The sequence below is a fragment of the Poecile atricapillus genome, chromosome 2 (genome assembly GCF_030490865.1).
Source record: "Poecile atricapillus isolate bPoeAtr1 chromosome 2, bPoeAtr1.hap1, whole genome shotgun sequence".
Taxonomy (NCBI): Eukaryota; Metazoa; Chordata; class Aves; order Passeriformes; family Paridae; genus Poecile; species Poecile atricapillus.
Genome location: NC_081250.1, coordinates 8,722,622 through 8,746,628, shown reverse-complemented (window position 1 = coordinate 8,746,628; position 24,007 = coordinate 8,722,622). Strand labels below are relative to the sequence as shown.

At 40.2% G+C, this 24,007-nt stretch overlaps 1 protein-coding gene across 1 annotated transcript; it reads right to left on the bottom strand.

Annotated features, from left to right (window-relative positions):
• Positions 1 to 828: 828 nt before the first annotated feature.
• Positions 829 to 15,299, bottom strand: NOM1 (nucleolar protein with MIF4G domain 1). Its single transcript, XM_058833213.1, has 11 exons — positions 14,293 to 15,299; positions 13,402 to 13,526; positions 12,300 to 12,495; positions 10,176 to 10,499; positions 9,564 to 9,674; positions 8,610 to 8,777; positions 7,889 to 8,010; positions 4,040 to 4,172; positions 3,545 to 3,676; positions 2,723 to 2,832; positions 829 to 1,861 (listed from the first exon to the last, which is right to left on the bottom strand). Exons 1-11 carry the CDS (start codon positions 15,247 to 15,249, stop codon positions 1,684 to 1,686), a joined length of 2,556 nt encoding a protein of 851 aa, XP_058689196.1. The 5' UTR covers positions 15,250 to 15,299; the 3' UTR covers positions 829 to 1,683.
• Positions 15,300 to 24,007: the final 8,708 nt, after the last annotated feature.

The following is a 24,007-nucleotide window of genomic DNA, read 5'->3' as shown; positions in this document are numbered from 1 at the left end:
AAAAAGGGCAATTAATAAGTGGCTGCTGCAGTGTAGGGGGAACAATTTTTACTCACAGAGTCCCATGTGCTCCACAGCAGCGATTTCTAGGGTCTTGCAGAGATTTTCTCCTGAGTCCATACTCCAAACCTTAAGTAGAAGGTTTTGCATGGTTGGTTGTAAAGGGAAATGTTTATACACACCCCCTAAAGTTGTGACTTTTGTAAACAGCAAAACGGCATCAATTCTGCCGCTGCCCATACTTTGTTAATTGGCATGAATTCTAGAAAATACTGTACTTAATTTTATCACAATTAATTTTTAAGGTTTGTACATTTAAAAGCTGCCAGTGGTTGACAGTGGTATGAAACAGACTGAAAAAAAGCATCTTGCTTTGTTTTTTCGATAGTATCTTCTGTTGTTTGCTAGTGTAACCCAGGATTTTGAAAGTGGGTCTCTGCTCCCAGGTCACCTTTTTCCCTAAAGTTTGCCCTGTCCTCTCAGAGGAAAGGTGAGAATAAACAACTCCCTGGCTGCTGGGGGAAGTACTTCTCCACCTGGAAACAGTACACTTCAGCAAGTAGAATATATTACATTTAAGAATTTGATTAAAAAATAAATTTTCCCAACAGGGACAGATCAATTGGTATCAAAGGCAATTGGGAGGGACCATAAGTAAATGGTCCATTGGACATCAGAGGCAAGTCTGGCTACAGAAACAGGGCTGACAACTCCAACAGTGGTAGATCACAGATGCACATTCTGGAAAAGAAAGCACTTCCCTTCTCTACCTAATTTAAGGTCATTCCCTTGCTGGAAGGCCAGCCAGAGTAAAGCTAACACAAACACCAAAGCATTTAGAAAAATGGCAGTTTAATGTGTAGTGGTCAGGTGACAAAAGAAACAAACCATTAACAGAGTGCTACAGAAAGAAATGTACCTAATTTTTTTTTTTAAGTATCCAAATGCAAAATGTGAGCAAACTCTCAAGGGAGGTATTCTCTTGTTAGGACTCATATTGATGATATTGTTTATGTCTAGAAAAATCTGATTGACACAAATGACTTCCAATTCTAAAGCTGTGACAAACAGGTTAAAAAAGCCATAAAACTATGCTGTGATCTCTAAACCCAATATAATTGGGCAAAGACAGATCTTCAAGTTGCTTTGCTACAGCTTTGAATCCAACTGAAGATCTTTTCCTGACTACAGTCAGAGAATCAATTCACAGAATTAGCAAATAACTTCCAACACTTTAAGAAGAAAGTTGATTTCTTCCCCAGCCAACTCACCAGTGCTTGTGCCATCTAGTGGCCCCTTTCTTCAGGTGAGTACCATGGTTCCTTACTAAAAGCCTTTAGTTAAGGCTGATTCTTTTATTACTTTAAATGAAAGACTAGAATGTAATGCAGAACACCATTGCTGATAAAGTACCACAGAAGAGTAATTCACCCTCTTCTCCAGATATCAACTGTCAATATGAAACACTTGTACCAAAAAGGGACATGACAAACTACATTTCTCTTTCTTCAAAAAGGCCTTGTATCGCCTCCAATTAAACCTCTAACTTGCACACAGAGCAAAGTAACTGTTTACATTAAAAAATGGATCCTTTGGAGTAACACTGGTCTCCTTGTTCTCAATTATTTAGGTCCAAAAGACCACAGCTCAATTTTTCTCTGTGTTTTACTAGAAAAAATGTAACTATAGCTTCAATTTGGGTTCTTTTGACTCTAAAGCCTTGGTTGCTAGTTCCACTCTCTCTTTTAACAAGCTAGCTTCTTCAGCACTCTTTTGGGCTTGCGCATGTTTCAGTAAGAAGTGGGTAAGAAAGAGTTTCAAGCCTTCCCGCAGCACTCCCAGTTTGGGGTTGTCAGATATCCTGTAAAGATACAGATCAAAAATATTACTCAGTCTTCCTCCATTTCAGAAGTTTCTTAATTTTATCATCTTCTTCAAATAGAGTTGTAGAAAAAAATCCAACCTATAAAAGAAGTTTTATTGAAGAAGCTTTCAAATTACCAAGTCTACCTTGGTTTGGCAAACAGCCCAAACACTCGACATACAACTGGCCTCAACAATAAAATGGAATATTGCAGCCTCAGGCTTGCTTTATGTAAACAATTATATTACAGCAAAGAACAAAGCAAACACGGTGTTCAAGCTTCCTTGTGCTGCTGCATAATAGCTGAAACATCACCACCTAATTTTTTCTATGCAATTTCATTGCAAGTCCTATTCATTCAAGTTGTAGGCCTCTCTAAGGATGGAAATTTCCCAGCCTCTCCAGGCAACCCTGTCCCATATTAAAAATAAGATTTTTTCAGAGAACACTGATAAAAAACCCCATTAAAAATACCCCAAACCTTTGCCTCACTTTCTGTTTTCTTCTTAAGATAGATCCTAGCAATGACTGCTGGCAGAGTGAACCTCACTGCACACAGATGGTAAAAATAAAGGCAACAGGGAATTACAGAGTTCTGCTCATGAAAATTCTACCCCAAAATGAATACTGAGTATCTGGAAGCCTTATTTTTCGTAACACAGTTGCATCTCTGTCATAGCCTGTACCAACACACATATGATACACTTGAACTACTCAGCCAGGAGAGCTCACATTTTAAGGGATGGAGGGCTGATGTGTGGAAAAGGCACAGTGTGATTCAAAACAAAATAGGCAAATTTCTTATCTTCTTAATTACTACTCAACAAGGGTTCTCTGGAGATGCCAGTGATCACTCACCTCATAAAAATGTCAGTAATTTCTTCCTCATCTGCTTTGGTTAACAGCATGCTTAATACCTGTCGTAAGAACCGGACTTTGGGTTTGTCCAGTTCACTGAACTCAATTACCTGGCAGACAGAGAGGGAGAATTAAATTAATTCAAGTATTTCAAACAGCTGGTCTGCTCTCCTAAATGAAGAACTTTTAGCACACCAACTGCCTCTGCATATACTGAGCCTTGAGTTTAGCACAGAATAATTACCTGAGAAGGCTGCCTTCAAAAGCCAATCAATAATGAAAGCAAAGAACCTTCTAAGAAATAGAAGCCTACTGGTACCAGAATACCAGATGTCCTTTCTCAATTAGATAAATACTTCGTAAGTACCTGGGACAATCCATTTAATTGCCTATTTAATACATTTCAATTACTCTTCTAATAGAAATCTATGGACTCCTCATTCTGAAATCCAAGAAATCTACTCAGCACTTTCTTGTCTAATAAAAACAACAGCAGCTAAAAACCATAGCACAGAGTCCACTGGCAAAGCCTGCTAATGAAGGGGTCAATTGTGTTCCAACTGTGGATACACTAAAGGAAATAACCTCACAGCTACTCTAGATAAAAAAAAGTAGACTTTCTTTATGCCTGGGTCACTACAGGTTCCCTTTCCCCAAATGTCAGCATTATCATAATCAATTGGAACAATTTGGTAATTTTAAAACAAGTCTGTCTCAGCATAACAGCTAAAGTACCAGATAGGTAACAAAGAAAATATACCTTCCATAGAACCAGCAACTGCAGGGAAAACACAGAAGGATTTGAAAAGAAAACACACCAACCTTGAGAACCGAAAGTGGCAGTGATTTTGTCCTTATTAAGTGAGCCAGCAGTGAAACCAAGTTGAAGATGGCAGCAGCTGACAGGTTTTCCAAGCCTTTGATTTTGTCCCAAATACTAAACTGAAATGTCACCTAGGGGTCAAAGGCAAAAAAAAGTAATCCTACAAATCAAGTGGTTGTTTAAATGAGCAACAACATAACAAACCTTTTGACCTTCTATTCTTTATAAGCCCTCCTTTAATTAACAGAAATGCTTGATCAGACCGTTCCAATTATTTTAAAATGCATAAAACAGAAGGAAGAAAACATTCAGCATTTCATTTCCTATTCAGATCTGACCATGAGTATGCCTTACTTAATGCTTAGCCATACCAGCAGAATTTTTCATTGGGATCAAGATCCTAAGAGGCAAGCATCCATTTTCAGGTATTCAGTAACTGTCTTCCTAACCACAATCATGACACAAAGCCAATGAAGCAACAGATTTGTCTTTACCTGAAATCGTCTTTCATACCCACAAAACTTGTTAGCCAAAAATGCATAGAAGGGGTTGAATGTCTTCTCCTGTAAGCAGCAGAAAAGGATGACATGAACTATTTCCCTCTCCTGCTGATCTTTCAGTCCAAGCCTAAAATTTAGCAAGAAATGGAGAAATATTTTGTAAGGAAAAACTTGCTGACACAAAGTAAGAGCTACAGTCAACACCTAAGAGTAATACTTTAAAAGTTCTCCTAACATCACATTAAATTCTACTTCTTACAAAGTACCTACAAAGGCTTTAAAACTCATAATGGACTCCAACCTTTAACAGTGTTGGCTAAACAAGTATCCTGGTATGGCACTGTGGAAATGCTGAAGAATTATGGGTGTTAAAGGAGGAGATACAAAAGTAACACCTCAATAAACAGAAGTAGAATGATAAAAGTATTATCATTGCTCAGGGAAGGAAAGGTATCCCACTCCATGTCTGCAGCTTGCCATGAACAGAAGAGAGGGCACAGAGATACCAGCAGTAGCACTGCACCTACAGATATCACTACAGGGGTTCAACAGTGAAACAAAAGCTAAATAGTGAAACAAGAACTGCAGGGTTCTGTTGTGATAATCTCATGCTTCTGCTTATGGTCATGGGAGGAAAACCAGTCTACAGATCAGTGTAATCCTATTTGGATAAACTTTTCCAGGGCCCTTCACTTCTGTGGTACTTAGCAGGGATAAGAAAATATTCTTAGACGTTTTTCTTACTTGGTGATACAAATTATTTAATCTCTGGGTCCAATCTATGCTACATGATACTTGAAATTCAGTTTTGTTTGATAGTAGCCTAAGAGGATACAGTCAGTGATTACAAAGCACCTTAAAAAAAAAAAAAAAGCCTGGAGAAAACAGTATGTGTGCATGTATGTATGTATGTATGTATGTATCTCTGTATCTGTGTTGGCTGCCTCAGTATGAAGGCCAAGGACTGAGCAGCCTTCCCACTCCAATAGCTGACCAGTGTAAAAGAGAGCTGAGACATTCTGGCTTGGAATGGTGACTAACTCACAATGCACCTGGTCTGTGAATAATATGACCTAACTTCCGAATGCTGCCAAATGCTTGGCAGCATTAAAACCAATTAAAATGAAAAATGCGTCATATTAGAATCTGAAAAATATCAAACAAAATTCTTCTCATTGCTTCAAGTTCAAGTTTCACAGGGTATTAGTACAATTCAAGAGTATTTTCTAACCAGGTTTGACTCCACTGAAACTTGCCCTACTGTCTCTTAGAGTACTTGGTCATTACTTGATGCCAATATCCCTCCTTTGTACACACCTCATCTGCATTGCATGTGACCACAGACACACCAGATTTACAGAGAAAACACTGCTGTTGAGACCAAACTCCCTGGAATTTAAAGTTTTACAACAGGAAAATCTAGGATGATTTCTAGGCTAATGAGCAGTAAAACTTTAGAAGTCCAAAAGGGGTCAGTACTGGAAGTGCTGTGTCTGTGTCATAACCCACCTGTTCTCCCATCAGCCAAGTTCCAACTGATTTCAAAGCAACAAAAGGTTTTTTCTACAAGTATACAGGTTTTCAGCCATCAAATTTGCATTTAATGATCACTTGGGAAGTTACACTGCAACCACTAATTTGACACATGGTCCTTTTACTTGTTCATCATCACTCCTATCATGACTTGCTTATTTAGGAAATATTCACATTGCCAGAGTTGTAACCAAGTGACAACACTTGGATATTCAATTTTCTTATTACCTTCACTTCTTCACAGAACTAGAATTCCTAAACTTCTAAAATTTCAGAGTCTGGACTGTCTTTCACTGCTGAGCTTCACCATAAACCTGTATAGATTTCATAACCCTGATATTCTTTGATAAAGAATGTGAAACCACCTCACTGATTCAATTATTCATGAGTTACAGTATTCCCATAGACTTGTATATCTTGATCCTGCTGAAAATGTGATAACTGCCTTTGAAGGAGGTTGTCATCAGCAGAATGCTGCCCCCAAGTAGATCAGTTATCATCAGCTGAAGCCCAAGACTACCACTGCCTTCAGATCAAAAATAGCAACTCTTTAATCCCCTTTTAAAAGTCAGTCCAAATTATATTAGTATATACACTCACTTTGGTAGACACTTGCTATCCTGAATTACACATCCCACTCCAGTAGGATAGCTGAGCCTTTCATGAGTGGCTCAGAATTTTCTGAGATGTGAAGTTTGTCAAATTCTTTATGTCCACAAAATAACTTCAAAAATTGCCTTTCCATCAAACTTAAGCAGCATTCATCCTCTGTCCTGAGTGAAATTGTGGTTTGTGAAGAAGGTGTGGCCTTTCAGCTGATGAAGAGGCTGCAGTCTCACTCTCTCCTCTTTGTCACAAGTGATGATCCCAGCTTTCTCTCTTCACTGACACCTCTGCAATCACTGAGCCACTTCAGGGAGCTGTTCTGGATTCAAACTAATTACTTTCATTTGCAGTAAGGAGTAAAGGGACTAGAAAGTCTATAGCAGCCTGGATTTCAAACAGTTTATCCTTTAACCACACCTCTACTCTGCCACAGAACTAACAGTAGATAAACCAACAAGAGCAGTTAAAATATTTCTTTGTATGCTCCTCCTCACAAGACTGACATCAAACATGCAGATACAAATTCCCACACACTCTGGAACACATGTTCACACTGAAGTTAATTCCTTCACTGACAATTACGTGCACTTTCCATTATACTCTGCCAGATGTGGGCAGATTTAAGAATTCCTCTCTTAGAGTTTGCTGTATAAACATCAGCATCAACACACACCAGGCAGCCTGCAGAGAGATTTTCTGCCAAGCCTGTATGTATTCAGATTTGTGTACTAGCTTAAATAGCACAGATGAGAGTCAGGTCCAATTTGCAAATTAAGCTGCCAGGTCTTGGCAAGAGCTGTAGCAGTAGCTAATTTCTTTTAATTGAACAGGCCATATTAAGATATTGGAATGACTCCATCACAGTCTTAAGTCCAAGCTGTGTTTTGCAGAAGTGGCATTTAATCAAATATTAGTTGACTTTATTACAAAGTCTGTTTTGGTTCGGTAAGCAAATTAAATAATTGCATGCCCTCCTGGTAAGACAATACCCTTGAGCTACAAGGCTGAGACAGAAAAGTTCAGACTTGATCTCCCCTCCCAGTTCTTACAGACCTACAATTAATATTCAGACAAGCACAGGGAATAGCTTAGTTTGAGCTCTTCCCTGATCACATCTTCTGAAGAGCTGCTTGTCAAGGGGTAAGGGAACTGGTCTTACTGCGAAGCAAACCCAAAGCTAATAAATTCTGCAGGAGGGAAGTGGACATGCTAGAACACTACCAGGCCATGCAAGTATGGGCAGAGATGGCTTAACAAGGTGGCAAGAAGTCAAAGAAGCGGCAGTAGTACAGAAATCACAGCAGTGCATCAAAAAACCCGAGATGTTCTGCAGGGGTTTCTGATCTGCCTCCGTAAGGAAACAAGCCTGCAGTAGCTTTCCATCCCTCTACTGGGATCCACAGCTCCAATGCCAAAAAGACACAGGCTCCTTATATCAAAAGATGCTGCAAATCACAGTTATAGGCAAGAGTGTCAAAGGGGCTATTCCCTTCCTCTGACTGCCAGTCAGTTCTGCTTGCCCCCATTAATCCTTACACCAGGGTTCCGGTCCCCTCTCCTACCCTTTTTACCCTGTGTGGATCCCTAGCTATGCACTTCTTTTAACTGCATTATCAATTGAATGTTTTTGAGCCCAGACCAGAAATGCTGTATTAGCAACCTCTTTTTAGTTCTGGGCTGATTTCTGTACTAGGCTGTACTTACTTCAGAAGTTTTTCAAAGGCATCCATGAAGTCTTCACTTGTCATCAAGACACAAAAAATACTTCTCCTGATATCAGTGTTCATTCTCAGCTTACGAGCAAGCTCCATTATTTTTGAACTCACCTGAAAATAAATTTATATGCTACTTTATTTATGTTTGCCCTCAAAAAAGCTATTTCTGTACTACCTTAAATAACACCATCAATGAAGCTCTCCAGTAAACCATGAATCACCAAACCAAAGGTCCTGAGCTTTTGTCCAGAGGCACAGGCATCATCAGGAGCTTTTTCAACTATGGAAATACATTTTAATCTACTTTAATTGTGCTGATTAATTTTAAGACATGCTTCTTTAATATAAGTAAATCACAATGACCATCTCATCACATTACCTTTGGAATCAGTTTGGATGTATGCCACAGACAGACACCACAACCTGCAGAATTCCTACTAGCAAAGACACTGTTGAATCAAGTCTCTATTTCACCTTAGCAATTCCACAGGATAAGGAAAAACAAGATGTACCATATTTGTAGTAACAGTTCTTATGAAGCACATGAGTACAATGTTTTAAAAATACCTGAAAACAGAATTTACAGTCCAAAAGCTTGGTCTTACAAGAGCATGTGAAGATGTTTTTGGTGGGCTCTGAAATAAACTTATTGACATATAAGAAAAATCTTCAAGAGATCACAAACACTTAGACTTATGATTTGGATTTACCTTTCCCACATGCAGCTTTTGCTGAGCCTGGCTTTTTGTATCACTGATCATTGGTGCTCCACTCCAGGATGACCCCACGATCCACCAGCGCCCAACCTGGTCAGCACTGAGGAGAGACTCCAGGGACACGCGGAGCTGAGTGTCTTTTCCTGAACCACTGCTGTGAACCTTGAGTAACAAAACAAAAATAAAAACCAACACAAAAGCTTTTATTTGAAGCTTTTTTTCTCTCTTTTCTTACAGAAAACAACAAATACTTGAATTACTTAAAATTATTTTTAAACAAAAAATTTTAAACATATAAGTTCATACTGCTGTAAAGATCTTCCCATGTCTCCTCCCTAGCCTTTGTTTCAATCAGCAACTTGAAAAGAATGTACAATTTTCCCATATGCTGTAATTTTTTAAATTCATAAAGTTCCATAAATCATATGAGCTCTTGGGTTTTTTATTTGAAAAACGAGATACTAATCTAAAAAGTAGACATCTTCCAACTAAAAAGTTTGATTAGAATTCAGAGGACGCTGACATTGCAGCATCTTACAGTCTGGTCATGATTTTCCTTTTGAACACTTGTGACGACGTAAAATGACACAACAAACCACTTTATGTGTTGTACAGTTCAAATAACAAAAATTTTAAACTCTGAACAAAATAAGAATTTTCAACAACAAAGTCTAGAAGCATATCAGCAGGACTTCAAAAATTTAAGAGAGGAAATCCTACAGAACCAAGTCACCTAGCTTGTTTTTGCCTGGCCTCTTATCCTGATATGCATTGATAAATTACTTTCACCCCTTTTATACTAGGTTGTTCTAGACAGACTGCCCATTCTGTCAAAAAAAGCCCAAAACAAACAAACAAACAAAAAACCCCCAAGAAAGCTGACATCCAATACAAATAATTACTCCTGGATTAAGAATAAAAGGCTACACCAGCCAAGAAAGTGCTCACCAGTGCTCTCTGCAATTTGCGGAGTCTTTCGACTGGTTCAGGATCGTAACCAGGAATCTTACGCATGTCATTGTTCCTAAGGGCCAGCATAGTCTCCAGCATAAATCGAACCTATTGGGAAAATAAATAGTTCTGTGGATTCTAATTCTTAAGAATATTTAATATTCTTTTGTTAAATAAAGTAGAAGAGTGTACTTTGAAATTAATATTCTGTGAGAATAAGCAGCTCAGCTGGCAATACACACCAAAATTTAAATACAACATGTTTTCCTTAACCCCTATTACATTAATTTGTGTACAAGTTTAATCTGCTCAACACCATGCCTCAGTGACCATTTTTTGAAGTGCACAAAGTATTATGAAACAGAAAACTGTCCACAGCATAAGACACAAACCAGCCTTGTCTCACCCATCAGGAGCATTTTGGTGTCTGTGTCCTAAGAACTAATGCAGAAAGACAGACAAGAAGAACGCAAATAACTGAATGCCACACTAATGGTAATATAGAACCTGAACAGAATGTAGCAGAAAACGTTTCTGTAAATTAAACTATGTATCCAAGTACTTATTACAGTCTCTTGAGAACATAAAATCTTTAGAACAAACACATACCCTAGTCTGATCCTGGAATTTCTTCTCTGCTGTGCTTGCTTTCCTCTGGGCTTCAGTGATCAGTTCTTTCAAAGCCAATGCATCATCTTTTCTTAAGGAAAAGCCCACATTTTTCAGAAGAAACAAAATCAGCTCAATCTCTTTTTCAGTGAAAGTGCTAACAAGCTTTTTCAGAATATCAAAGATCAGCAGGCAATGAACCACATGGAAGTTATACAGATGAGCAATCAAGGCAAGCAGATTTTCACATTCTTTCCCTTCAGCATCACTTTTACAGAGTTCATCAAATTTCTTCACCACAGCTTCCAAAAAGTGAGCACCGACCTGGCAACAATTCCGTTAAGGGGAAAAAAAAAATCCGGCAGTTAACTGTAAGTAGATTTTATAGACATCTGTAAAATTCATTTAGGTTCAATTTTAAAGAAATATTGTTGCTACTCTCAAACAAAATGGATGTTCTATATTTACATACACAAATATCCAAATTTATCTACGTTTTTGTAGAAGTCTGTTATTTACTCCTCATATTTGACATCCAGTTGCCTTTTAAAGCCTGTGCAAGAAAAACAAGTATTATGAACCTACAGTACCCATACATCAGCATTTATATACATAATATTCATAGACACATATTAGCATCTTTCCAGCTGTCAGGCCAGCATGCTGTTACTGCTAGTCATTCATCCAGGAAAAGCTATATGACAAAAAGCAAACACATTCCTGAGTTCAGCATTCCAGAAAAAATCCTTAACAGGAGGATAAAAAATTATATTGGGAAAAAATCCCCAAAATACCAAGTTTTCACAGTTGCTGAACATAAGGTGAAGCTGCTTTTGAAGTGGGGATAATTCTTAGACATTTGTCAGTGGTACAGCTGGGAAAATAAATTTTGGAATTTATTTATTTCTAAAGAGAGAACTGATGCTAAAGGCTGGGATTAGAAAGCCTACAGGCTCTGAAACACAGGGAGTTAATGAATACATTGCTGCTAAATAAGACCCTCACCCGTTATTACTGAGCTAAAAATCTGTTTACCTTGAGAAAACCAGAAGTCCCAGCTGCAGTACTGACTTGCATTACAAGCCTTGACCAGCTTAGGTGTTAACTATCCAATAGCTGCACATTAATAATTTATAAATAATTTATTTAATTAATATAATTTATAAATACAGGCCAACCTTTGCAGTGCTCAACTTAATCCTCAGTGCAGCTGTACTATCACACTTTCATGTAATGCATACTGTACATTTATTTCACAGAAACATTGTATCTGCATTCAGAAGTGCCTTTCAAGGAGCACAGAAAGACAAAAAAGAAGTTTAATGACAAGTCTACATGGAGAAAGCTGCATAATTGCATCTGCCTGATATTTAATATGGTTTCAGAACCAGCATTCAGGCCACTGTATGACAAACAGAAAAACTTGCATCAATACATCTTTTGCATTGAGATGCAGAGGGGAAGAAAACAGATGCAGAGGGGAACATACTGCTGAAAGTTTCCTGACAGACATGTCACTGAAATTAGCTAAAATCTTCCCTTTGACATTAGGAGCTTCAGTGTCAGCTTGGGTGAGAGGGATTTTACTCATTCATTAGGCTTAAAAACACAAACCAAAATCCCCTCCAAAAATAGCCATACTTTTTAAGTTTTTAATATTCCATATTATAACTACTTAATTCCATTGATGATTTGCATAGAAAAGAAGTCTATCCACCACTGTAAAAGGATTCCTGTAGATGTAACACTTTTCTTATCTGGATATACATAGTTCAAAAACAATACCCACATATATCCATGACAACAGAAATGGATTAGTGTAACAAAAACAAGAGAAGCTGAAAGTTAGAAAATTTTGATTACTGGGTGCAGAAAGATTTTGATGAAAAAAATTATGGTGACCAGTGGTAACTCATGAAGGAAATAAAATCAAAGCAATGGACTTATACCTTTTCACTTATGAAAGCCTTACAAATAAGCCACAAAATACTGATGAAACTCAACTAAAGATGCTTGTTAGTGCCACATAGTTAAAAAATGACAAGGCAATTCAAACAAAATGTCAAGGAAAACATTCTACAATACGTATTATTATACAAAATTTGTACCAAGCACAAGAATTACCTCAATTCCTACATTGTGATGAAGGATGCTGACCAGAAGCACATGCTCCATCATGAGTCTTGCAGGCATGGCAACGGCAGTAACACAGGCATTCATGAGAATGTCTGTCAGCGTGTCATTCATATCCTTTCTGCTGTTGGCCATGTAGAGCTCTTCCATCTGTCCACTGATGGAGGACAAATTTGGTTCACTCAGCCTATGGAGAAACAAAATCCAATGTTCACTCTTTCTTCTCCTCACATGGCTCCACAATTTTGAGTTCACCTAACAAACAACCATTCTTTTTAGAGAAACTACTTTGACTTAAGAAGAAAAGATTGAAGATTGATAAGATGACTGAAAGGGACCTTTTGTATTTTTCTGTGTTTACTAAACTAAAAAAGTATAGTACATTCAATTCTAGTATAATTTTAAAAAAAATTACATGTAAAAACATGTTTGCAACAGTATTTACAAAACACTGTCAATCTGCTTACTGTCACACTGAATAGATTTATTATAAAAAGAGACTGGTTTTAGCAGTTTTAACCGTGGCACATCAGAGTCTTTGAAGAAATTAAGTAGGAAAATAATTTATACATCCACATATATGGTATATTAAATTTCAAATCAATGAACAAACTCTTGTCTATGTTTTACAGGTAACAGATGAAAATTGGCAATAGTTTTTTGATTTAAAAAATACTCTAAAAACTGAAATGAATGCTAATTACTTTTTTCTATTCTTCAGTATTTTAACCTAGGAAGGGCTGCTTCTCTTCACAAAAAACCCAAAACAAACCGAAACCTGTTTTCTTCTGAGATTTTTTTTAAATAAGCATACTCCAACTGACACTGAGTGAATTATATCTAGCACTTGCAGGCAACTGCTATGTGGAATCCAGCCCAATCTTAAATTTATTTTCTAGATTTTTCAACATGTATAATGACTAACTTTGAAGAATTTATACTGATAAAGATAATTATTCTTAACAATAGCAGACATGATTGCCAACTTAAAATCAGTTTGTGAAGAGAAAAGTCACATCCTTGCCACCTGGCTTGAATGATGTGCATTGTCACATTGATCCACAAAGATAAATGACTTTCCTTATTACACTACCTATTAATGAGACCATTCACCATTTTCTTCAGTCTTCCCAGTTCTTCTCTTTTCTTGTCATCTAGTGTTTCCTGCGCTTTCCTTATTTGAGGAGGAACATACTTTGTAGCACCGTGATTATCACTCTTAGGAGGAAAACAAGAAAACAAGGTATTAGATGAGACCAGTATCTTGAACACAAATACACATTTCTATTTAAGATTAAAGTACCAAACTTTTAGTTAAGGATATATCTCACCATCTAATAATCAATGCCAAATGAAAAATATGAAGAAAAGCAGGAAAAAAATTCCAATTTATGACAAACTTGACGACAGCAAAGTCTCTCTTCCCTAACTTTAAGTTATGGTCATTAAAACCTGACATCTTAAGTCTTGGTTTTACTCAAGTTTCATCAGTGACAGTTTAAGTTTAGGCCCATGAGAGCTAAATGACCTGTGTGACCTCTCCTCCACCCATTCAACAAGACCTAATATTCTAAGATTGTTCAGAAAGTAACATTTCATTGTGTAACCGCTGTTCATTTCAACACAAGCTCTCTTTGCAGAAGGGCTCGATCATATCCTTACACTCTAATGCCAGGGCAGCTCCTTTTATATGCAGATTTCACACACAGCTCCCACGTGCCTTGTGCTGTAGGGTATTACCTGCCACCAGCCTGAACTGGGAACTCTCCCCGCCACGTCTAACAAGTGTCCCTAGGACCTGGCAGACCCCTCAAGTCAACACTGTCGCTGGGCCCGGCTGTTCCGAACCAGGACAACACTCCACGTGGCCCGGCTGACAGCAAACACCTGGGCGTAACAGCGGCGATGCAACTCTGCTCTGTGTTCAGGTTGCGGGATGTGCTTTGGGGAAGCAGATCTGTGTTATCTGAGGCGAGCATCCTACCTCTGCCTCCTCCTCCTCCTCGCTCGAGGGCTCGCTGGCCTCTGGCACCCCGTCGTCCTCGGGGGACGAGCTCTCGCTGTCCCAATGTCCTTCCACGTCATCCGCCTCGGAGGGGTCTGAAGCGTCTTCCTGAGCCTCCTCATCCTGACCATCCTCCTCGTCCTGACCATCCTCCTCGTCCTGACCATCCTCCTCGTCCTCACCATCCTCCTCGTCTTCAGCATCTTCCTCGTTCTCAGCATCCTCCTCCTTCCCCGGCGGGCGCTCCCGCGGCCCCGGCTCCTGCTGCTCCTCCTCGTCGCTGCTCTCGCAGAGCTGGCTGAGCCCGGCCCGTGTGCCCAGCGCTCCCAGCACGTATCCCAGCCCGTCCCGCAGGAAGCTCTGCGGCAGCCGCTCGCCCGCGGGCCCCTCCTGCTTCTTGCGCCGCTTCCCCAGCCCCAGCTGCCGCTCCAGCCGCCGGATCTCCTTATCCTCCTCCTCGTTGGCTTCCAGCAGGGCCCGTTTTCGCGCCGAGGTGGCTGCAGCGGCCGAGGGGGACTCAAGGGCTGTCGATGCCGGTGCCGACACCGGCCTGGGCCGCTGCTTCCCAGCGGCGGCTTTGGCCAGGGCTCCGGGGCGGGCAGCGGGAGCCGGCTTAGCCTGGGCTGGCTTGGCCGGAGCGGGTTTGGCCGTGCCCGGCTTGGCCGGGGCCGTAGGAGTCTCCACCAGCTCCCCGCGTTGGAGTCGGCGGCGGCGGCTCCGCTTTAGTCTGCGCTTCTCCTTCCTGGCGTCCCGGCGGCTCCTGCGACTGTACCTCTCCGAATCTTTGTGCAAGGCCAACGACGGCTGGCCGCCGGCCTTCTGCACGTAGTCCTGCACCGCCTGCCGCAGCCGGTCCAGTTTCCCGGCGCGGCGGGCGCGGGCGGCTGCCCCCCGCCTCATCCCGCCCGCAGCCACACCGCGCCTGGGCGCCGCCATCTTGGAGAGGGGCCGCACTGCCGCTTCCGCCGCGTGGGGGCCGTGCCGGGCACAGCGCCCCCTGCTGGGCGCCGGCGGCTGCAGCGCTGAGGGGACGGGGGCCTGGAGTGCTGCATCAAGAGCGCTCGGTCTGTAGAGATCCCCTCCTTCGTGCATTATAGAATAAATTAAGTTGGAAAAGACCTCTGAGATCGTCGAGTGCAACCTATGGACTCGACATCGAGTCCGAACATCATCACGGCAACTAGACCGTGGCATTAAGTAGAGTGTTTAAGAAAACTCCTTCAGGGACCGTGACTCTACCGCTTCCCTGGGCAGTCCATTCCAGTCACCCTTTCTGTGAAGAACAACCTGAACACCCTCTGGTGCAATTTGAAGCTATCACTTGTTACTTGTGAGAAGAGTCCATCTCCCACCTGACTACAGGTTCCTTTCAGGTGTTTGTAGAGAGTGCTAAGGTCCCTTATGACCCTCCTTTCCTCCAGGCTAAACAACCCCAGCTCCCTCAGCCGCTGCTTATAGAATTTATGCTACAAACCCTCCACCAGCTTTGTTGCCTATTTTTAGACATGGTCCAGAAAGAAAATGCAAGGCTTGTCCCTCCTCTTACACCAGGGACTGGAGCAATGTGTCCTTTCACAGCTCTGGCTGTGGTCACAAGGCTCCCATGGGGCACGAGGCTCTTGCTGATGCCTCACAAGGAGCTGAGGGACACCGGCCCCTGACACTCCTCCACCTGCCAAGACCACATTTCAAGCCTCTTCCAACACTGCCAAGTTCAGGTGTCTCTTCCTGAGTGTGCCAGAGCCAACATCCATGTCCATGGCCTTCTGTAGAGGAACTTGGGGGTGCTGATGGATGACAAGCTGTCCATGAGTCAGCAGTGTGTCCTTGTGGCCAAGGAAGCCATGGGATCTTCAAATGCATTCAGAAAAGTATTGCCAGCAGGTCAGGGAGGCGATGCTGCCTCTCTACTCAGCCCTTGTGAAGGCACATCTGGAATGTTGTGTACAGTTCTGGGCTTCTCAGGACAAGAGAGACATGGGGCAACTCCAGTGGATGGTACAAAGAGGATTAAGGGGCTGGAGCATCTCTCTTATGAGAAAGGGCTGAGGGAGCAGGGCTTGTTCAGCCTCTAAAAGAGATGACTGAGAGGGGACCTCATTAATGTATATAAATATCTATAGGAGGGTGCCAAGAGGATGGACCAGGCTCTTTTCAGTGGTACCAAGCAATAGCACTAGAGGCAATGGTCGGGAACTGATGCACAGAAGTTGCACCTGAACATGATGAAGAAATGTTGTGTGGGTGACCATGCACTGGAACAGATTGCCCGGAGAGGATGTGGAGTCTCCCTTACTGCAGGAATTCCAGAACCATCTGGATGCAACCCTGTGCCATGTGCTCTAGGATGACCCTGATAGGGGTTGGCCCAGATGATCCACTGTGATCCCTTCCAACCCAACCCATTCTGGGATTCTGTGACTGATGCCAACTTCTCTTGGGGTATCTCCACCCTCACCAGCATTCAGAATAAGATGATGCTACTGCTGGGGCCTGTGTCCCTGCCACAGGTATGCATCCTCCTGGCTCTGCACAGCTGGTGACAGCTTGTCTGTCATCCATGTGATCAGGGGAAATGAAATGTCCCATGGCAGTTTGCTGCTGTCAGCAGGACAACCAATCGGTCAGTCTTATTTTTAGTCTCCGCTGTGCTCCAGGCTTATGGAGCCTGCTGGGTGTGAGCCAGTCATGTCTGGCAGATGCCTGGAGTTCCCCAAAACAATTTTCCAAGTTTCATTGAAAACTGGGCAGAGGAACGCATTTCTTGGCTGTACTAAAGAGCCTCAATATGAGCTAAAACCTTAGCAGACATGAGAAAAACACTGATGAAAGCCAGCACACATAACCCAGTTTCAGAAAAAGGCTTGGGCTTGAACCTGCTGTGGGGACCAAATCCAGAGGAAGTTAGATTTCATTTGTTTGTTGTGGTACTCCTGACCTCTTTTGGACAGTAAAGTACTGCACAGGACTTAGATTTTACCTGACAATTTAATATGGCTTTATTACTCAGAAGATTATTTTTGTCTTTCTATGCATGTTTCCATATTGTCTGATTACATCATATGTCCTAGATGACCCATGCCTCAGAAATTCAGCTTTTTCAAGGCTGATGCATAATGAATCTTTCATCCTCACTGACAAAATATGTTGCATTGATTTGTCAAGGCATTCCTTTTTGCTACATTTTAAACTATATATTATGTTGTAATTTATTGCCGGGCCACTCTTTATTCTTGCACAGACAGCTCACATGCATTTTGCATCCTATTTATAGATTTATTGATAACAGTAATCCAGCAGCATGCCAGAATGCAAGATAAATACAGCTGAATATAATTTGAGAAAATATTAGGTGCTTTTAGAACCCTAAGATTTGCATCTTCCTTGTGTCTCATCATGTAATTTGTTATTCAGGGCAAGACAGCTTTCCAATAATGGGAAATTTCATGCATCTTCAAAGAGAGAAAATGCCAGTATTTGCGTTCTTCAATAATTCATGTCACAAAGCAAAATGTGAAGAGCATGTATTTTGCTGAACCCCATGATCCCAAATTTGGGTGAAAATGGGCATGTTACTGGTACAAAAAAATATATGGATAGAATTATTGCTACCTGTTTTTGAAGTAAAAATACTTTCAAAGAATTAAAACCATATTTCAGACAAAATATAAATATCATAGTCAAGAAAATGTAATATTTAAATAAATACCAATCTGTTTAACATCCAGAATTCAAATCTAGTGATGCCATATCAAAAGAAATACACTACAACAAGTATTTCAGATTCTATTCCAGAATTTTGCGGTTTATTATTTTACATTTACCAATTTGGCTTTGAGTACCTGGTAAATACAGTCTTCTTAAGGTCTAAAATGTGAATAAATTAGAAACTCCTGCCAAGGACTCTTCCAACATTCCTGTGTTGTCTAAATACCAGAAAAGGAGGAAATCCAGTTTCCATGTCACAAATTTCACTTTTAGATCTTTGCATCATGTGAGAATCACTTACCAAACAGGAATTTGGAATTAAGGGAACATTTTGTAGTTGTTATTTTTTTTGACAGTGATCCCACATCAGAGAACAAGCCACGAGGACAAGCTTCACATTTGCAATGAAATTGAGCATAACGGCATGATTCACTGGAAATGAAAGTTCATACAGCATTTTTGCTTCCTGCTGAGATAATCTTTGTTAACAGATTTCCTTTCCTATTACTTTATATTCATGGATTATTATTTCCCTGCCCTTAGCAGAATGAGCAGAATACAATTCCTTTAGCTGCCTGTCTGCTATTGTCTCCTGATCACCTCCCACATGCCATGAAAATGTGCCTTAGTGACTACATAATGCCCATAGGTAGATTCTGGCTCTTTTGTAATTTGCAGTTATTGAGAATATTTATCACCACAGGAAATATCAAAGCAGCACCAGAAAGACCTTTCGACTGAGCTCATAAGGGTGGCTCTTTGTTCTCATCAAAGGAGAAAACATCCTGATTAATGTAAGAACATGGCTTTAAACACAAAGCCTTTTTTGACTCTACAGAATAAAAGCTTCTTGCTGGAATGAATTTATTCCAAGCATTGAGAGCCTCTGAGCAGTGCAAGTGACTCTGCTATGAGTACCCAGCACAGCATCCATGTACTGGAGGTACTGCCTCTCCCCATGCCATACTGTCACCACTGGGATCAGCAGAACTGAAATGTGGTCTGCTGGGAAAGATTTCTATGGAAGGACACTTTTCATCTGGAAAACATTTTACAGAGTCTTAAGGCAGTATAAAGTTGCTGGTTCTTCTGACGTTTCAGTCCCATCTTTTGCAGAAGGTATTGGTAGGTGAAGAAGTGGTTTCTGTAGTGTTTTTAAGATACAACCCTGTTGTTCAGAATCTTGCTGGAGTTTTTTTTTTGTTGTTGGTTTGTTAGGGGTTTGTTTGTTTGTTTTTGGGTTTTTGTTTGGTTTTGTTTTTTTCCCCAGGGTATATGTGCTAAGGAATTCCTGCAGTCTTGGTCTGTAGACAGCTTAGCCAGGCCTGCTGAAAACTGACTACATGAAGAGTCTAGAAAAATATCTGTTCTGGCACTTTCTTCCACATTTCCATCATCTTTGTACCTGACCTTGGGCTGGTCATTTATCTTCTCTCTGCTTCCTTTGTACAAAATTTGCTTCCTTTCATCATTCTGAGACTAAAGTGTAAATTGTGTGAAGACAAAGTGTATCCTTCTGTATCTCCAGGTTTGTTGGCTGAGGAAGTTCTACCCACAGCACCTCCCCTTGAGGCATAATTCCTGCTTCTTCTGTGGGTCTGCCCCAACAGATTTGCTGACTGAAAGCTGTTTGCTGAGTTTTTAATGTAATTTCTCTCTTTTAGTCCCTGAAATCACTGTCATTTGAGTCAGTACTCACTGGTGATACTCTTTAAAAGAGATCTACCATTAGTTTAAGCTCACTTAGGCTGTTTGATTGAGACAAATTAGAATGTAACCATGAGTATTTCACACAAGGATGTATGGAGCTTGCCCCCTCCCCTCCAAAAAAGCATGAGATGAAAATGGAAACCTCAGCTGGCAAAACTCAAGTAGGGAGAAGATGCATATTCACTGATTTTAATCATTAATATCTTTTAATTCATTGGAAGGAAGGAGTAGGTACTAAAGGTTATTATTTAGATAAATGATCCAAAAGACAAGCATAAAAAAGACAGATATGCTGAGTGAAAGCAGAAACCCATTTCCCCAATCCATTAGCATTTTTAGTTTTAAACTATAAGGAAGGTATCTAATACGTTGCACAAGGATGACTGAAAAAATGCAATCAGATTACTTTCTTGCTATTGAAAGGAAGAGGTAAATTACACCTAAAATAAGCTTTTAAATTAGTGTGTTGTGCCCATCATAGTTAAAAAAAACCCCAATTGTAAATCAGAATAGCAGCACTGATCAAAGTCCCACATTATGGCACTTTGCATTTTTCACACAAAATTTATATAATAAAAGCTTCTGTGCCAAGAATTCTCTCTGTGGGAGACTTAGTGCTAAACACCAACCTTATCTAATGAGCACTTGTATTGTCATTTAGAAAGCAGTTTTCATCAAAAACCTCTACATACATACCAAGGGATCCTTTTCCCTCTGATCCTTCTCCTTGGTTGTTAATTACTTAGTTTTAACATCCTGGTTGGAATTCTGTTTCCTGAAGATCTGTCTTTATTATCTATTTCTTTAATTCTGATAAGGCAACTTTAGAAAAAGAATACTTATGAGTGACACTCCAGAATAAATACCCGGGAAGGGTTGAATTCAACAAACAAATTCCCTAAACTTAACAGGTACTGTTACTTTGTTAAAGTCACCTTTTACCCTTTTGTTTGTTTATTTACTTATAAGAGTGAAGACAGTGACAAGAGTACGTGCTGTGCCACTGCCACAGAAGCAGTGAGAGCATTTGCAGTGTGCAGTGCTACTGTCCATCCCCTGTCTCTGGTACATGGTGTAAGGTCATCGTTTCCAGAGACAGTCTCCAGCAGCTTTTTCAGCTCAGTGGGGTGCTCCTAGGTATTAACCAAAGCCTTTCTGCATTTTTCCTGAGGCTTTGCTAAACATACAAAATATGATGTGTGTCTGAGACAAATACAGCAAAGGATCTGGAGGTCTCTCCAGGGTGTCAGCAACCTTGTACTTAAACAATGATATCTATTTATAGATTTTGGTTGCCATTCTATATTTTAATCCTAGTTCTTATAAAGCATGATGTTATTATGTAAAATATAGCTTTGATTTAAGGTACAGTTCCTGATCAGGAGCTCTACTTACATGACCATTAGCAGAGTGCAGCAGTGGACCATGCCTGCTACGTCTCTAGTTACAGACCCTTCTCTCAAAGTACTTTGAAATAGCTACACTGATCTAAGCCTGACAGACAACAGAGTTATTCTCCCTCAGTTTAGTCAAGACACCTACAGCTGATCCAGTCTCCTTGCTCTCTGTTTATAGTCAAATGGAGAGAAATAATGACTTTCAGAGAAAAAATAAAAAACCCATCTAATTTATCTTAGGCTTCTGCATCAGGATGAGATGATTAGTGCCTTAGACTCCCTTAGCCCAAGGTGAAAAACCTGCCTTCCATGACTGGTTTAGCTGCAGGCAAGGGCCTTGGGGATACCTCATTAGGTGACTCATGCAAAGGTCATGGCAGCAAAACAAAACCACACTCACATGACCTTAAGTAACCCTGTGTTTACACAGTTTGTGTCTGGCAGTAGCTAAAACTAGATACCACCCTAATCTACTTCACTTGATGACTTCCCTTTCAAGTGATTGCAGTCTTTCAAACCTGCAGTTTTTGCAGCTACTTTAGGTCAACCTCAATCTGCCACGAGTTTGTCCAGGTAATGCATTTCCCCATGATAACACCAGGAGTCATGGCATAATGCACCAAATTCAAGATTTGAACAGGATGAAACTAAAATGTTTTTAAATTGGACTGGCTTAATTTTGTGATTCAGCTACACAAAGAGGTAGCTAGCTGTGGGAAAGGGAACTTCTTCCAGTAGCAGCAAAGAGCAAGATCACTCAAAATCATTTATGCAACAACACTATTAGCAGATTACAAAACCACTGTATTTCCCATGCTGCTTTAAGGGAGAATTCATTATTCAACAGCTACAGCTGGCACTTCTGTTGCCCAGTCTGAAACAGGTTTTGAAAACAGGTGAAAATAGGAACAATTACATTGTTATTAATTTTTTGTGCAATTACATTGTCATGAAAGGGTTTGTTTTCTTTGCTCTCCTAAATAATTTTCTGAAGAGCAAAGCACACTAACAAGTAAGTTAATGTTAAGAATAAAGCCTACACAGCTATATGTGTGTACCTAGGGAGCTGGCTGACTCTGTACAGCTTGAAGTTTTGTTTCCTGAGTGGAAATTTCCTCTTTGTTTACTGGTGGCAAAGGTAAGAAATCTATTTTTAGGACAACCCACATTTGTCTGGATGCATTTCCAGAATGGCAGTGGTAAACTTACTGCATCCTATTCCTCTAAGTCATCATGGGAAAACACACTTAAAATCAGGCATATGTTAGTATTTAGAATTTTATGATTACAGAAATCAACTGAAGAGTCAGTTTTATTCTTGATCTTATAATTGCTGTTGTAAATTCTTAACTGCAGGTGTGATATTTTCATTAAGTGTTTAAATAAATCCTCGCAATGTGGGGCCTTGATCCATGATGGGGGACTCCTGCAGCCCTGTAATGAAGAAACAACAATAACAAGAATAAATAACTGCCCTTGCTTCTAAGGCATGTAAATGTTGGTTTGAATTTTGAGCTCTTTAATTAGTCCTGAAGCCTGCACATGAGTGGTTCCAGTTCTAAGATCTGTTACCTTTGTGATGAAACTTCTGCCTGGTTTTGAGCTCTGCAAATGAAAGAGGAAGGAAGCTTGAAAGGAAGAGAGGCAACTTGACTATAATTTTTTTTCTTTTTCTTTTCCTACTAGACAAGATAGTTAATGCAAATAAATGCATGGCACTAATAGTGATGATTATATCTGTCTATGGATGATCTGCCCATGTGCAGGACTTGTTTTATTCTTTGGCATTCACAGAAGGAGAACAACACCAGCTATGTGATCTTAATGTTCCTTTTCTTGGTAAATTGATCGTGGCTTCTTTCTGTTTCAATTTGGATATTGAAAGAAACTTGATCCACACAGGACCAAAGACCAGATGTAACTGGGTTTCAGTCCTGATGTAGTAACATCCTCTTTGTAGCCTTGGACAGGTCATTTGATCTTTGAATTTTACAGCTTCATATCCTGTTATGCAAATTAATTATAAAGATGTTGTGGTGTTAACCTGAGCCATATTAGTGGTGGGAAAACTGTTTAGATGTTCTTCGTACAGGATGGTGAAGAGGAGTGCTAGGCAAGAAGCGTTATTAGAGATACATCTGAGTAGCAAAATTCAGATACTGAACCTAATCTGCGTGTCTTAAAGGTGAGAGAGCACTGGGATTTGAGGTTCAATATGACATTGACTATTTTTTAACTCACAGGATCAAGCAGTTGACCTGTTTTGTTAAAGAGCTGGAATTTAGTATTTTCCATATCTTTCACATGCCTAATTTCAATTGCTTTTTCCCATCAGCAGGAAAGGTCATTCTCATTAGGAGACAAATAACGCAAATTGGATGCATTCAATTTGCATGTTTGAATATGCGAATGAACACACTTCCCATTTTTCTTCCCAAGGACTGACCTCTCAGTCAAACAAAATTTATTCTACTCTTAGCTGAAAGTGAACTTCTGTACAATAAAGATGGCTGGGAGTCACAGGGCATCTGACATATTTTAGCTAATTGTGATTCCAGATATTTGATGGCAGACAGAAAACCTGTGGCCGGATTTCACAAGAATGAAAAATTAGAAGTCAGCTTAGATTCCAGTTTTTGTGTAGAAACAGAGGTGATTAAGTGAAATTATTATACTTGTTCAAGGCCAACATCAAAAATAGTTTTAGAGACTCGTGTATAAGATTGATGTTATCAGTAGCCTCTTGATGCAGACTGGGAACACAGCCATGGAACAATCCCAACCTCCAGCAATAAGGAAGCAGATTCAAGGTCACTTGCAAGCTGAGATGCTTTATATAGCACATCTTAATGCTTGCTTACATTCTGGACTGACCAGAG

Bases quoted from the DNA above. Each gene is read 5' to 3' on its own strand.
- NOM1 (XM_058833213.1), bottom strand. From the start codon at position 15,249: ATGGCGGCGCCCAGGCGCGGTGTGGCTGCGGGCGGGATGAGGCGGGGG. The intron at 9,675-10,175 runs GTATGTGTTTGT...TTTTCCCAATAG, and splicing joins AATTCCAGGATCAGACTAGG to GTTCGATTTATGCTGGAGAC. The intron at 3,677-4,039 runs GTAAAGACAAAT...TTTGACCCCTAG, and splicing joins GGTATGAAAGACGATTTCAG to GTGACATTTCAGTTTAGTAT.